Source organism: Saccostrea cucullata, unplaced genomic scaffold, assembly GCF_032062105.1.
Source record: "Saccostrea cucullata isolate Sc308-1 unplaced genomic scaffold, CSIRO_AGI_Scuc_v1 ctg5032, whole genome shotgun sequence".
In the NCBI taxonomy this organism is placed as follows: domain Eukaryota; kingdom Metazoa; phylum Mollusca; class Bivalvia; order Ostreida; family Ostreidae; genus Saccostrea; species Saccostrea cuccullata.
Genome location: NW_026930911.1, coordinates 5,180 through 21,003, shown reverse-complemented (window position 1 = coordinate 21,003; position 15,824 = coordinate 5,180). Strand labels below are relative to the sequence as shown.

Sequence of the window (15,824 nt, the reverse complement as noted above, 5' to 3'; positions counted from 1 at the left end):
AAGTAACAATTCATATATATCAGGATCGAAATGCCTTATGCCCATCCCCTTGTTAAAACAAATATTCATTTTTTTTAAATTAAATCATTAAAATAATTAGCGCCATACAGAAAAATAAAGTCTGAAATATTCACACTTACGCTAATTAAAACAATTTCACAAATCAAAAAATAAACATTTGTGAAATTATGTTTTGTATAGGAAAAAGTATATGTTAAGCATTAATAAAAGACCATTTTTGCTAGAAAAATGTTTTAAAGACCTCTTTTCAAGATCTATCAGTTGCAGAATTACAAATTCGATCAGAAAATATCAAATACTTGCATTCAGACACTGACCATACAAGCAGAAATTTTTAGCGAGAATGCAATTTGGGTATATATAGCGAGATTGTTGAGATCACTCACATATAAAAAATCGCCTACAATTCATTCCAGATATGAGAAGTTATTTTTTAATACATATACGTAATTAATAAATTTTCATCTCGCTACAGATTCCATTTACATATTATATATTCTATCTAATGCATGGTGATTATTTGTCCATTTCTTAGTGAAAAAATAGGCAACTCTTGAAAACGGAAGATAGTTCTTTCGAAGACTTATATTAGTAGCGCCCCATTCAGTATGTCCTAGACAATAAGTTAAAATGTCAATCTTTTTTTCACCATTTTTTTCAGGGAATTCAGCCAAGGTCTTACTTAGGTTTTCAGTATTTATAAAAGGCTAACTTCCCCTTTTTTCAACGGTTGAAATAATATACGCATTGTAAATTGGAGCTTACCCTTTTTCGTTGGTTTAGCCCCCCCCCCCCCCCCCCCCCCCGCTTTTCAATACGCCAGTTCGAGATTGTAACTCTCCTGCGATAGAGGCGCAAAAAGTATTCATTTCAGCATGGAGGTGGGACAGTTGCTTATGTATACAAACGTGCATAAATAAATGAACGATATCTACGGCTTTTAAAATTCATTTAATGTTATAGAAAGATAAAGATGTTAATTAGTGATGCATTTTATGATTTTATCAAGCTCAACTGTGTATATTTATCTACTTTCAATTATAGGGTACTTAAAAACGAAATAAACGTCGTGGTCTTCATATAAAAAGTAAAAGATTTTCTTGATTGTACAAACATTCTCTAAAACGTTAGTGGGTTTTTTGAAGTTATAATAAGGTAAAAAAATAAATGTGTCATTTAGATTGCCGACATGTAATGATCAGCCACCCCACTTTCAAACTTTCAATTTGCTACCGATGCCTATGGGGTTAAAAATATTTTACAATTAACAATAAGTATTTCATATTAGATTGAGGAAAGAACCACGAACGATAGTATTGTTCTCCCGCCTACCTCTAAGTCAATTATCAAAAGTTAACATATTAGAATGATTTTCAAAATTTTTATAGATATCTATATGAATTTTAATAAAACGTTACTTTTTGGGGATACCAAAGAGAGGTAACTCTATAATTTTGGTAAAACTTGAGTTTTTCACTATAGAAATCAATGGAAAACGGAAAATATTTTTAAAACATCTTTCCCCCCCGTGAAACAAAAATTCCTTTTTATTGGTAATATGGACTGTCATTTTACAAATTTATACCAAAGCTTTTTGTGTTTCACGGGGGGGGGGGGGGAACATATGTTTTTAGACAAAAAAACGAAAAAATGCTGATTTTTCACCAATTTTAAAGCTATTTACAACTAAATAATTGTATTTTATTAATTTATATATGTTTTATTTATTTGCGTAAAACATAAGAAAAGATATGAGATACATTTTATGATATTTAAGACTATTTCAAAATATGGTGATTCTTGAAAGTTCGATTTCACTAGAAAATATTGTCTACCCCCTTTTTTTCGAGAGCTGAAATTAATGATAATTTACTATCTAGCGCTGGAATTAAAATGATTAATCAATTACCATAGAACTGTTCTTTGTAATAAACAAAGATTTAATGGACAAATTGCCATTAAAATTGAATTTAATGAGTGCAAAATGTAGGCGGGAATCAAGAGTTAGAGTACGTAGTTCTTTACATATTACTCTTGTTTGAAAAAAAATTTAACAACGAGTGTGTATTCATATAAGATAAGAGATGTTTATTCGAGCTTGCCGTAAAGGTTTACCCTAAGTGTAATCTATATAATTTTTTTTTTTATATTTTATTTCTCTTTTCATGGTTCATCTAAATATCAAATATTTGCCCCCCCCCTACACCCACCCCTCATAACCTTTTTACTACGGAAATGTTCGTTCAAGTTGACATCCTCACACTTTTTGTGAATGTAATTAATGTAGTGAGTTAGTGTATAAAAATAGTACTGAAAGATGTTGGAGTTGAAACTTGTCCCCCCTTCCGAATCAAACAATTGTCTTCTTTTTGTGTTTTGCTTGTCAAATACTTTTCAAGTTCGCCCCCTCCCCCTTTTCAAATTCGATTCTAGGTGAATGCTATGTTAGCGATTTTCGTAAATAAGAGACTGAGCATGACAAATTCATTTTGTATTTAATAGTGGGGATTAAATATGTACAAAATATATCGTTTATGATAAAATTTGTGTATTTCAAGTGATTTAATCCAAAATAATATATTCCGTTTTCCGTTCCGCTTTCCGTTCCGCGTTTTAGCAACACCCCAACTTGATTGTATCCATCATGCAGGGACGGAAAATTTTGATAGGTGTAGAGAGCGCAGCTGATTGAGAAAATGGTGCAGATGGATTCAAAGTCAGTTAACCATCACAAATAACTGAAGGTTATTATAAAATTAAAAGTTGTATATAACAAAAATAAATAAAGTTCTAAGGTATATTATTCTTTGAAGAGAAGCGAAAGAAAACACATTCGATTCGAGACTATAGAATAAATGTAAAGTTTTTTAAAATTTAATTTGAAACAGAAGTGAAGTAATTTTATAATCAATATTGACTGTATACTAGTACATTTTGTCTCGGAAAAGTTAATTCTATAGTAAGATTTTTCCCCTTATATTCCTGACATTTAAAAACAAGTACAATGTTTTCTTATGGTAGCTATAGTATTTTCAGGCGTCATATATCTTTTTTATTACATATTCTTGAATAATAAAGTGACGAGTTCAAAAATTCTTTTTAAGTTAACATAATTAATAGATGAATATGATACCTCATTTTACATTGGAATTCGTAAAAATTGTTCCAGCACGTTTTTTTATTCACCTGCAAGATCACGTTGCAATAATGTTGATAACTCAGGCATGTAGTGCCCCTTTCCTGAAAATTGTTCTTTTTTTTCATTTAAGGCCAGCGATTATCCCCTAATTTGATAAAATTTGCTTTTTGCAAACTACTCTAATAAAAGTATCAAAAAATATTTTTGCTGAAAAGAGTATATAATTCTTTACCCCACCCCCTTTAAAAATTAAAATTATTTACGCATAACCATTTTGTTGAAGGCATTTACTTTGTTGTTTTTTTTCTTTTCTTTATCTTTTTATATTTATATTTTTTGCATTAATAATATAGTTTCATGGTATATAGACATCCCTTTTTTACTTCCTCGGTAAACGGCATCATTTTCCTGTTGGTCAATGATTCAAACAGATGCGCGCTGACCCAAAATATTAGTCTCCCTGGCTCCATTTTGTTTATATTTTATGATAAAGTAAACGCAGTGGCTAATTTCATTTTTAGAGTTGATATTTTATGTAGTATTTATAGACTTACGACAACCCAAGACTAGACGTAAACTTACGACTGTTTTTTGACGTAACGTCAATCGTGCGATTTTCTGTGAATAACCAAAATATTACGAAAAAATCTTACGACCGTCTTACGACTACGATTAGTCGTAAGAATTTTTGTGAATAGATGTCCTGGTCTCCAAAGATAAAATAGTTAACAATTTTATTTTTGTTAAAATTTATTAATTAACCGCACTATTTTCCAAAGTGTGTATGTCCAAAGGTCAAATTCCTATCCTCCCCCTTTTTTTCAAAAATGAGTTGATTACTCATTAACTATTGTTTGGGAAAAGTTTTTGGGTCCTAATTATCTGAGAGACGGTGTAATCTAAACTACACGACATGCTTTTCCATCGTTAACTTTTCCTTTTTATGTAGTGATACTCCACTTTTACCTGCATTTGGTGTTTATGTTTTCCAACTGATTTGGAATGCAATAAATGTTCTCTAATTACGATCAATTTTGAATATGAGAGACTACTGACGAAAAAGTTAATGTTACAGGGAGTTCAAACGTCTTGTTTAAGGTAAACATTTTACAAATTCTACATCAATATGACTTATCATGGCTCTGTTATTTTTAAATGTTTTCATTTGTTTCCCGTCATACCATTATTCCAATGTAAAACGTTGATCCCTCAATGTTGCCCCACCTCTTCCTCATGGGTCATGATTTGAACAAAGAACAAGGTATGGTTTCCATACAAATTTTGCCCTGTGATTTTCTAAAAAATGAAACTGGTGTAAAAGTTGAAAACTCATGCTTTTTAAATAATTGAAGTTCAATGCAGAAAAATCATACAAATCATTTTTCTCACGTGTTTTTAAATGCTTATTATGACGTCATAAACATGTGCATTTTCTCGTATTTTCTTAAAAAGTTGCAGAAGACACCAATTTTCAATGGAATTTTCTTTCAGATAACATTGTCCACAGGCATCGCCCACAAAGATCTTGAGATATGTGATTTGATATTGAATTTTGCACAAAATATAAAAAAATTAATGTGGGCGACAGCTGTGGACACTGTTTTCTAAAGGAAAAATCACCCTTGAAATGGGCCATATTGAGGCTTTTTCTGTTGAAAATAGAGAAATGCTTCACATTAATGACGTCATATTTGCAGAATGGTAAACCTTCATGCCATATTCTTTCCTGATTTATCACAGTCATTTATTTAACTATTATTTAAGCCAGTTTCAAAACTTTTTGATTTCATTACATTTTTAGGGCACAACAAAGCTAAAACTATACCTTCTTCTTTGAATTTACACCATATGAAGATACTTTCAAATCATTGTCTAAAAAGATTTTACTATATATTCCTCTGTAAAGCTTTGATCCACCATTTTGGCCCCATATATATATCCTACATACCCCTAATTGAACAACCTTTAATCTACACTATCTCAGGTTGCTTTTAAATAAATATGACCAATTATAACGGTGATTTTCTGGAGAATAAAATTTTTAAAGACTTTCCCCTATATATTCCTATGTAAAATATGAATCTTATGCATATGGTCCAAATGTTGATACACAAACATGCTTTTCGACAAATGAAGTCTCTTCAGTGATGCTCATGCCAAAACGTTGGAAATCTGAAATATCTAAATTAAAAAAGAAATTTTTAAAAAGTTGAAAAAGGGGAACTAAAAACTGCAGCCATATCTAAATTCCATCCCCAACTGTGGCCCTCCTATACCCTTGTGGATTATTGAAAACTTGAATTTTCACTATATAATGAATGTTTCATATTAGTTCCAATTATTATGGCCCATAGACAATTTACTGTCTATTAAATGTCTGTTTACTGTCTCTTTAGCTGTCTGTTCAAAGTTTTTTTTTACTGTCTTTAAAGCTTATCTGTTTACAGTCTTTTTAGCTGCCTGTAGTTTCACATGTCCATCTATATGTGTGGCTGTCCACTACATGTCTAATGAAAAAAAAATTAATTTTTAAAAAAAAGTTTGCATTGGGTCAAAGAAAAATTACTTTTAAAGAAAGATCGGGAATATGCATCACAACTATCCTTCAAACTTCATTTGCAAAAAATAATAAAAACATAAGAAAGTGAACACTGTTACCAGTTTATTGGTCTGTTACTATTGATTAACAAGATCTAGTCTGATCCAACACACAAACAAACATACACAAGAGGCTACTACAGTGCCGAGATTATACGGAGCGGAACGACCTCTCGTATATGTCACCATGACAACAGGCTTCATTCCTTCCATAATGAGATATTGGTCAAGAGTTTTAATGATTTTCATGCAATACAAATTGTGTCTTAAATGAATTCAGCATTTAGAATTAAAAATCTTGACTCCATTTCATTAAAAATATGCAAATGACCTCTATTCTACACCAAATTATTCCTTTCCTACTCAGAAGAAAAATGTTTAAAATACAATGTCGGTAATATCTTCATTATTATGAATTAGAAAAATGTAATACAATAGCAATTCCATCCATGTATCTCAAAACAAAAATTTCAATGTTTTTTTTTTTCAAAAAAAGTGGGGACAATGGAATGAATCGGATACCCTGGCAGCTTTATGGAATTTGACAATAACAATGCAGAGTATTTATCTGATCTCTCAGCAGCTACCTTAATTACAAGTGAGGGTTTTCTTATAGCTTCACAATTGGTTTCAGGAAAATGGCTTTAATTCAGATTAAATAATGAGCATAAAACAGAAACAAAATTCACAACCACAGTGAAGAGATAAACTTTGGAATGTATATAACATTTACATGCATGTATATATTATATGTAGAATAATTAACAAAAGTATAAACAACAGTAAACATATAAACATAATATATAACTAATATAAATACACCACAACCAAAAGATCTTAATACATCAGATTTCTGGAGATGAGAACAGAATCTGTAGCCATTATAAGTATAAAGTACAACTGGATTTCTTAGGAATGTAAATGGATTTCAGATATGTGAGTACTTTTTAGATCTCTCTGAATACATATTAAATGTTAGTGGCTTGGTGTGAGCACCTTTATGTCTGTTTTCTTGAACTTGGTACCGTTATGTACCTTTTAGATTTTTTTTAGATGAACTTGGTACCGTTATGTGAGTACCTTTTGGATTTCTATAGATGAACGTGGTACTATTATGTGAATACCCTTTGGATTTCTTTAGATATAAATCCATGAACCAAATCTCTTGGAAGCACCTGTCTCACAAAGCCATTGTCAACATAATCGAGCAGGCAAAATAATATGTAAAGATTGAGGGGAGGATCCAAGAAATGCTACATAAACACCCTGCTATTGGAATGTCATCAAAAATGAAAAATAAAAAAATACAAACTTAGTCCAACATATGTCTTTTTTAAATAACAAAGCAAAAATTAAGTAAAATAAACTTTGCCAACTGTTTAGAAAAATAAGACCAGAGATTCTGTAGGATTTATCCTCTATATAGAGACTTTGTTTCAATCACATACATCAACATTAATTTGATTAATACATCACAAAGTTGATCACAAGAACCCTATATAGAGACCACCCTCAGTTGCCAATGACTGAACATTCATATAGCTCAAAATTCAAACATAAATTGCGTAAAAATGATAATCTCTCTATCGGGTAAATATTTAACACTAAAACCCTCTGTACTTCAAAAAATTTCATCCATACTCTGTCAACCTAAACGGTGAGAAATGTGCAGTAACATGTTATATAGCATGCTTTAATTAATAATGTGCTACCTAGGAGTACAAAGTAGAGATACACACAGTTCCTGACTACTCTAACAAGAACAACAACTCCTTAATACTAGAATATATTGCATAACATTCTCCATCCATCAATTGCACTATGCCGTTCATACAACAGTCCTTATAGAGTAGATGAGTTTTTTTTATATCAGCGTAATATTTTTATGATGGGTGTCACTAATTACAGTTCAGAATGCCCGGGAGAGGGGATTTAGTTCCTAGCACTGACAACTTCCGCTCTCGGGGTTGGGGTTCTCGGTAAGTCGCGTTCCTTTGGTCTGACTGTTTACCAGGGAGGGATCTTGGTCCAGACTCTCGGACATTTTGTCACAGATGATGTCCACCAAGCGTTCAAACACCGCCTTCACATTTATATTCTCTTTTGCTGAAGTTTCAAAAAATTCTAAACCTGCAAAAAAAATTCAAAAGTTCTTAATAATTAACCAATTTATGGCACACTGCACTTATTTGAGTTATTTATTAAACAGTCATGATAATTCCTAAAATCTATAAATAAAACTAGAAATTTCAATTAATTTTAAAGGCTAAGCACAAAATTACAGTGAATTATAAAAGGAATTAGATTTATTAATTAAAACGAATCTTTGCCTGAAATCCCATTTCTCTCATGCTACTTTGTTTTCAGTTTATATGCTTTAATGATAGCAGAGGGATAGGTGAAAGAGATAATAAATATTCCAAAGCAATTACAAGACTGCTCGCAGTGCTTGTCTAAAAGCAGAAATAGCAATTCTATTGATCCATGTTCTTAGATGTCAGCCTTAAGATCCATCTGAACGGAATGAAATTATTTCTAGACATTCATGCTCCCAAATAAAACAACATCCTCTGTGATATGTAACTCCCTGTCAAAGTCTACAGAGTTTATAAAAGTATAAAATTATCAATCAAGTTCTTAGTACTAAAGAACTTTAAATATGTCTTCTTCAAAAAAAATCTTAATATAAATTTTTAAAAGAAATGACTTGATTACAAAAGCTCATGTAAAACTTATAAAAGTATATAAATAATATTAAAATTTTACTCTCTGAAATATTATAAAACCAATATTCAGCATGTTCAGATATATTTTTGTTTCCTTTCATCATAATTCTTTTGATACAGTTAAAACAGTTTATTAATTTCCTCTTTTTCCCCTACTATTATGTGGCCAACAATTGGTCTGAAGTGTTGAAGAGAAACAGAAGCTGATGTATCACTCCCTAGTGGCCAATATCAATATATGTTTGTTTCCGGACTTAAAAAGGCAATGCAAATAGCTTTACATAACAGCTACATTCTCTCACAATCTCTGACATTTCTTCCTAGCCATGGGTTTTCACAATATTGATCTGTGCTGTGCTCAGAATAAATCAATACACCTCATTACAACTGGGACTGTATCAGCAGTTGGAATTTTATATCATTGTCCACTTGTTTATGTGTTAAGTGTTGGTCAACTTCTAAACTGACCTCATAAGGCAGCATACTTACGAAAAATAAAATACACATATATATAGAGATTTAACTTTGATATCTATCTTATGAGAATGCTTTAGAAAGGTAAACTAGAATAGCTGCCTCTCATTCCAAGAGGCTCCATGAGATAACTGAATACTTGTATTGTGTGTGATTGATAATCAAGCCTAGGAGAGGACAACACCGATCCTGTACCTATCTGATCCGCTAACTGCTTCCCTCTCTCCGTGGATACGACCCTCTCATCCTCAAGGTCACATTTATTGCCGACCAGCACGACCTGGGCATTGTCCCATGAGTAAGTCTTTATCTGTGTACACCTGTAAAAGCAAAAACCTCGGTCACTTCACCCTATTACCTCTAACCTCACAGCCGACCCTTCTGTGTGACCTATTGACCTTTGTCCCTCTTTCTCCTCCTACACTATGTCTAGGAACAGACAACCTCACCAATCACTGTAGCTAGTATAGCTAATGATTACAAAAACAAAGGATCAAGTAACAAACAACTCATCACTCAGTTACGGGAAGTGGGAGTCCAGTCAATGACGCAGATTGACAGAATTAGATTCTGTATTGTGTCTCGTGTTCGTATCTTGATTCTTTGTTCCTATGAAGTTAGAACTACACTAATTAATAATCCCCAAGCTAAAGCCTTAATCAACTGAGTAAGATATATGCTGTCACCTGCTACATTTCTATATTAGTCTATAAAACCGTTTCCAGCTGTTATTTTTTAAGCCTGAGAAAACTCATGGAATGAAGCTCTAGATCGATCTTTTATAAAATATCCTTAAGGACATTGACAACATCCTGTGATTCTGATCATCAGCAATGTGAATTTGTAACATGACTGATTTCATAACAATTTTTAACTTTTAAGATCTCATAATTTATTCAAAACTTTTCCCCTTTTGTCATTTACTATTTCACAGAAAGCATATTACAAGAAGATAAAGTCAATCATAAAACTTCCAGAGCTTCTCCCCTTCAGTTTTCCTCTGCTACATGCAATTAAAGTGCAATAGGAAATAAAGCAAGCCTGCACCTAAGCCTGGGTCTCCTGAGTACATGAGGTAGGCTGATAGAGGGAATGGGATGGGTGTGTGTGTGTGTGTTTGGTAGGGTTGTAACATTACCTAATTCGGAGGCCAGATCTTGCCCCTGCCGAGTGGAGACCTCACGCGACGCCTCCAAATCACATTTGTTACCCACCAGACAAACACAACAATTGCTCCAAGCATGAGTCTTGATCTGAGTGCACCTAGGTGTACAAATAGTGGGCCACAAAATAAACTCAACAGTGTTAGGGGGTATAATCTACCAAAATCACAAAATAAACTCAACAGCAAATGAGCCACAAAATAAACACAACAGTGTTAGGGTGTATTAAGGAAGACATGGATTTGATGTTATATGGATGAGCAAACCCAAAATAAGTATAAATAGAGTACAATATAAATGATGCTAAATAATATCTAATTTAAATGTGTATAAATGAAAATGTTTAATATTTAAACAAAATGATGTTAATTTTCTACGTGATTAAAGTCAGATCCATTTCTCAGATTTAGTGTTCAATGATTAGAACTTCTATGAAAAATAGATAAATGATATTTCATGTAATATACATGTATTGTATGAAGTCTTAGTGCAACTTTCATGGAAACAGCTGTGAATACCAGGTGATATGTCAAGGTAATTAAAGGTGATGACAACACCTGTATTGTATACCTGGTAGATATATTTCACATAAAGAGATTTAATGAATCACATGCTAATTGCTACAAGCTATGGCTACATCTTTGCCATTACAGGTCCCTTATAAATTTGATTTGAATTATTTTTCATGCATTTATTGGGTTTTACAGACAATGCAATGACTAAATGATATAAACAGAAAGTCATGTAACAGCTGGCTGCTGCAAGGAAGTTATAAGGATATATCTGGACATTCGCAGCATTTGATTTTCAAGGAAAGGATCTAAGTGGCATACGGTTTTTGTTGTTATTAAAGTGAAACAGCTGCACAGCCATGCAGGGACAAATCTTATATGTTATCATCCAACAATGAACTACCTTGGTCTAAATTGGTCCAATGGTGCATTTTTTAACTGATGTTTCATGACTGATATGTTGGTAATCTCATTTGTGATACTTATGAATTCTATTCCAAAGACTATACATTTTAGACAACTCAAGTGCACAATCTGATTTTCTTTTCAACTAACCAATTTTCACAAATTAAAGATAAAAGAATTAGTGAAAGAACCGAAAATACACAGTTGGCAAGGCCTAAGTTCCATTTCTAGGCTTAGCACATCCCTCAAAAACATGTAACAAAATTTTCCAAAAAAGCACAATTAACAAAATGTTACAATTTCACAGATTACTTGTTTCTCGGCTTCTATATATGAATAATAACAAAGGCTTATACAGCCTGCTCCGGATATATTGAAATTCTGGGGACCATGCAAATCATTTCAATATATCCGTAATTCAATATAAGCGAAATCGTGAAGCCGCCATTTTTACAAGTTCAATCCCGATCTAAAATAAAGAAAAACAAACCCGAACAAGTTGATTTGTCATCGTTTGTCTACAACAGTGAGCAGATTACATAGAATATGAGTCCTTGAAAGTTTTTTTTTTTTTTATTTCTGTTTTTATTATTGAAAAGACAAACTTCAAACCCCGTTATTATTCCCTGATCGCATTTATTTACGTTTTGAAAAAAAAAAATCACCGGCCTTAAACGGTTGAGTACTGCTGAACGCTGTTTGTATTTCATCGTAAGTGTACTCGGGTTAATCAATCCCTTAGTTATTTCGAATTTAGGCATATCAATAGCCATTAACAATACGTATTTAATTTCAAAGTTATGTTTTTTTCCCCTAGTTCTGTGGGGGTTACTATATTACATTACAGCTGTTTAATTAGCCTCAATATGTCCGTATAATATACTGGACACAAAGAATTTAACAGTGAAGAATTTTATTTCGTAAGAGCATGCAGTATAAAAACACATAAGGTGAAAACTTCATTATTCACACCTTTGTATATCAACTGGCATAATTACTGTCACCAATCGTAACGACAGCCGCTAGGGAGTACTTCAATATAACCGTTATGAAAACAACTCATTATCACCTGTGGGGACCGATCAGTGGCTTCAATATAAGCAAAATTTCAATATATCCGATTTCAATATAAACGTTATTTTAATGCAAAGAATACGAGAGGCAAAAACTGGGGATTTATTTCTATTTCAAAATAAGTGGAATTTCAAAATAAGCGAGTTCAATATAAGTGGAGTAAGCTGTAATGTTAATTTGAAATATTATGTGTGGCATCCACTTCAACAAGAAAAGTGTTGAAATCAAAAAGGTTGAGACACCATTGGACAAATCAGTTACATTGATGACACTTGATCAATTATGGAATATGTCACAAACCCTTTGATGCTCTGGGGATCCCTCTTTATAAAAGTGTATGCAATATATTCTATACTTGATCTCATGTCATCAAGTAAATGTAATTTACCATTTTTCTTAATTTTGTATAACATGTTGAACACTGTTTCAGAAAGATGTAAATGAGTGCCTCATATCAGTAATCACACATCCTTTGTCCGGGTTTTTTGTAACTTTTGAATATTTCTGATACTGACCAGTCCATGACGGCGTTGAAGGATTCCTCATTTGTGACGTCATACATTAAGATAAATCCCATAGCACCCCTGTAGTAAGCTGTTGTGATAGTGCGGTATCGCTCCTGGCCCGCGGTATCCTGTAATATAGAGGTTATACAATAACAAGCAGAAATATTTCAAGTCATTTAAAAAATTTTAAAAAAAGATAGATGATTCATGAAATATTTTGCAGTATATCCAAGTTATCTTCGCAGTATAGTTTCTTGGTACAGTCAATCCTGTTATTTCAAACCAAATGGGACTGAGGAAAAACAACACAAATATTCGAGGATTCAAGATATCCAGGGTAAAATACTTCCGAAATAAGGGATCAGGACTTCCAAATCACATTCACATATCCTTGGTATATCAGTTTTTTTATATATTTGAGTGTTGCAAACTTAAGATTAGAATCTAATCTATAATCAGTTATGTAAATGGAAATTCACCTATCAAAGTACATATCAGATTTCACTGAATGTCACATTCACTAATTTTCGTTTATCATGAAATGCCAATATCTTTTTTTTTTTAAAGTCTACTATATAACTGTTTAATTAAATTCCAAATGTTTATAGGTTTGAACTGCAGTAAAATATCTAAGTGAAAATTGATGGAAATCAATTCGTTTTCAGCTTGTTGTAATTACACCTCACGGAATAACCCTACCTCTGTGACATAGCGATATACCCACACACTCTGTTACCATGTTAATGCAGTTCAAACAAAATGTAGACCTAATAGTATCATCCTGACATCAAGCAATTTGCAGTACAAGATAAAACAGTTTGATTTCACCAGATTTGACATGAAGGGACACCTTTAGTGAATATTTAATCAACGATTGATTATTAGCCTCCGTTACAGAAATCTGGCTTCCGAATCAATGCATTTTTCCCCAAAACAAATTCCTCCCTTCCAGAAGAGTTAACCTATAAATAATTTACTGTTTACTAGCTTAGATTTTATCAAAGACATTTTATGTACTAATTATTGATTAAAAAATATGGTTCTTGCTTCAAACACCTGAATAATGAAACTAGAGTACATATGTACCTTGATCACAACATTAACTGCAACAAAATTAAGATCAAACAAAACAGCCATAATATCAGTATTTTCAAAAGCCAATATTAGATTTTATGTATGCTTTTTAGAAATTGTAAGGTGATTCCATTCTGTTACTCTGTATTGAAATTTTAATACAAATAACTCTTAACCATGTTAACAGTGCCTAGGATTCAATCAAATACCATCGCAGTTCAATAACATTATGCACCAACTTGCTAAAATTGGTCAAATTAAACAGATGTTATCATTATGATGTAATTATGCTGAATTTCAATCCTTTATTTAACTTAGTATGCATCACTGCATAGCTGTCCCAATGCCCTCCAGCTAATACTATATTGTACTTCTGCACAAAAGCTGTAAATTCCATCTACCAGTACATGTCACAATTACACAATGTCCTTTATAAATTTAAGATAAATTTTTTTATGATTAATTTTGAATAAAAAATTAATAAGTTCCATCAAACAAATAGAGCTTGCTATCATAAACACAATAACTTATAAACAATTTACAATTTGAATTACATGTAAACCAATGCAACAGAACACTGTGTTTTTTTAACCATAAGATGAAGATTTTTTTATTTCTCCTCTTTCTTAATCTTTCAATATTTCCTACCTTCTGAAGTTCTCTGAGAAACAAGCCAGTGTTTTGTACAATAACTTATAAACCTTTCACCTCATCCCTAATCACTGACTCAGTACCTACCCATATCTTATTATACAAAACACAATAACTTATAAACCTTTCAACTTATCCCTAATCACTGATCTCAGCACTGATACATTCCGTGGTACATGTATTGTACAATTACATGTAAACCTTTCAACTCAGTACCTACCCATATCTGGAGTTTGACCCGCTTGTCCTGTCTGAACACAGTTTTTACTTTGAAGTCGATGCCGACGGTACTGACAAAAGCCGATGTGAAGGAATCGTCAGCGTAACGGAACAGGAAGGAGGTCTTTCCCACACTGCTATTTCCGATGATAAGCAGTTTAAACATATAATCAAAGTTCTGATCCGCGGCATCCTTCTGCCACTTTGAATCATTTGCTGATGCCATCTGTAAAAAAAAACAAATAGTTTACAGTAAACTTTACATCCGACTTTGAAAAACAGTACACTTGCAATTACAATCCAAAATTTTACACATGCAGCTTCACAGTAAACTAAAGATAAAAGTATAATTTCCGAGATTACTGTCCCATACTGAATACTGAATCAAAACAAAATAGGGGGTTAATATACAGTTGTATATATAACAGAGGGAGGTAATAACAAGTCATATTGACTCCCTGTAAATACCATTGCCATCTGATGCCTTGATAGAGCTAACCTCTGACACAACTATGCAGTGAATGCTGTTTAGGCTTTTCAGTGTAGATTAAACACAGGCCCATGATGATCAATATATCCTTTTACGTAACATCACTCAACAAGCCGTTTAAAATCTCCTACCAATAATCTAATTCAGACTTATTGAACACAACTCTTTGACCAAATCACAGATATATACCTTTTCAATACACTTCAAGTATCACACCAGTACACACAAAATCACACACAAATCCTAGCACCAAAATGACACCGAGGGCTGACCGTGGTAGACGCCGGGAGTGAGGGTGAGAGCTACCCCCGGGGCTAGATATAGACAAGGCCAGCAGCTGGAGACCACGTAATAACACTGAGTTTCTGAATACAGCAGTCTCTGTGATTGTGATGTCAGACTCTCATCAGTAAAAACATTATTGATTGGCTTCTTACTCCAATAACCAATCAGCTGTCGGCTTACTGTTCACTGACGCAGTGGTACAGGTTCAGTTAACTGAGGGGTAATGACTTCTCTCTCTCCCATACAATTCATCAGAAAAGGCATGTGTGCTTTTTAAAGATTTTTGTGACGTATTACAATCTATGTATTACATATGATAATAGAATTGGGGGTGTAAACCAATAGTGTTGGCAAATCGGACGATTTTTAGTAACCGGTTACTCGCTCAATCTTCCGATCGAGTACCCGGTTACTCGGATGATTTATTAATATGTATCATTTATCTCATCTATTACTCATCGGTTGACCAAAACACAAAGGAATTGTA

At 32.7% G+C, this 15,824-nt stretch overlaps 1 protein-coding gene across 4 annotated transcripts; it reads right to left on the bottom strand.

Moving 5' to 3' along the window:
• Window positions 1-5,809: 5,809 nt before the first annotated feature.
• LOC134230555 (ras-related protein Rab-3) lies at window positions 5,810-15,468 on the bottom strand. Of its 4 annotated transcripts, XR_009984377.1 has the most exons (6): window positions 15,031-15,054; window positions 14,564-14,788; window positions 12,628-12,746; window positions 9,154-9,278; window positions 6,883-7,888; window positions 5,810-6,793 (listed from the first exon to the last, which is right to left on the bottom strand). XR_009984377.1 is itself a non-coding variant. In XM_062712383.1 (5 exons), exons 2-5 carry the CDS (start codon window positions 14,786-14,788, stop codon window positions 7,698-7,700), a joined length of 660 nt encoding a protein of 219 aa, XP_062568367.1. In that variant the 5' UTR covers window positions 15,242-15,468; the 3' UTR covers window positions 5,810-7,697. The 4 variants fall into 4 exon arrangements, 3 of the variants coding, with proteins under 3 accessions (XP_062568367.1, XP_062568366.1, XP_062568365.1); XM_062712383.1 differs by lacking the exon at window positions 15,031-15,054 and adding an exon at window positions 15,242-15,468 and having other exon boundaries at window positions 5,810-7,888; XM_062712382.1 differs by lacking the exon at window positions 9,154-9,278 and adding an exon at window positions 10,097-10,221 and having other exon boundaries at window positions 5,810-7,888.
• Between the last annotated feature and the right edge of the window lie 356 nt (window positions 15,469-15,824).

Bases quoted from the DNA above. Each gene is read 5' to 3' on its own strand.
- LOC134230555 (XM_062712382.1), bottom strand. The intron at 12,747-14,563 runs GTAGGTACTGAG...TCTATATTACAG, and splicing joins GGGTCAAACTCCAGATATGG to GATACCGCGGGCCAGGAGCG. The intron at 7,889-10,096 runs GTAATGTTACAA...TTTTTTTTGCAG, and splicing joins AGATCTGGCCTCCGAATTAG to GTTTAGAATTTTTTGAAACT.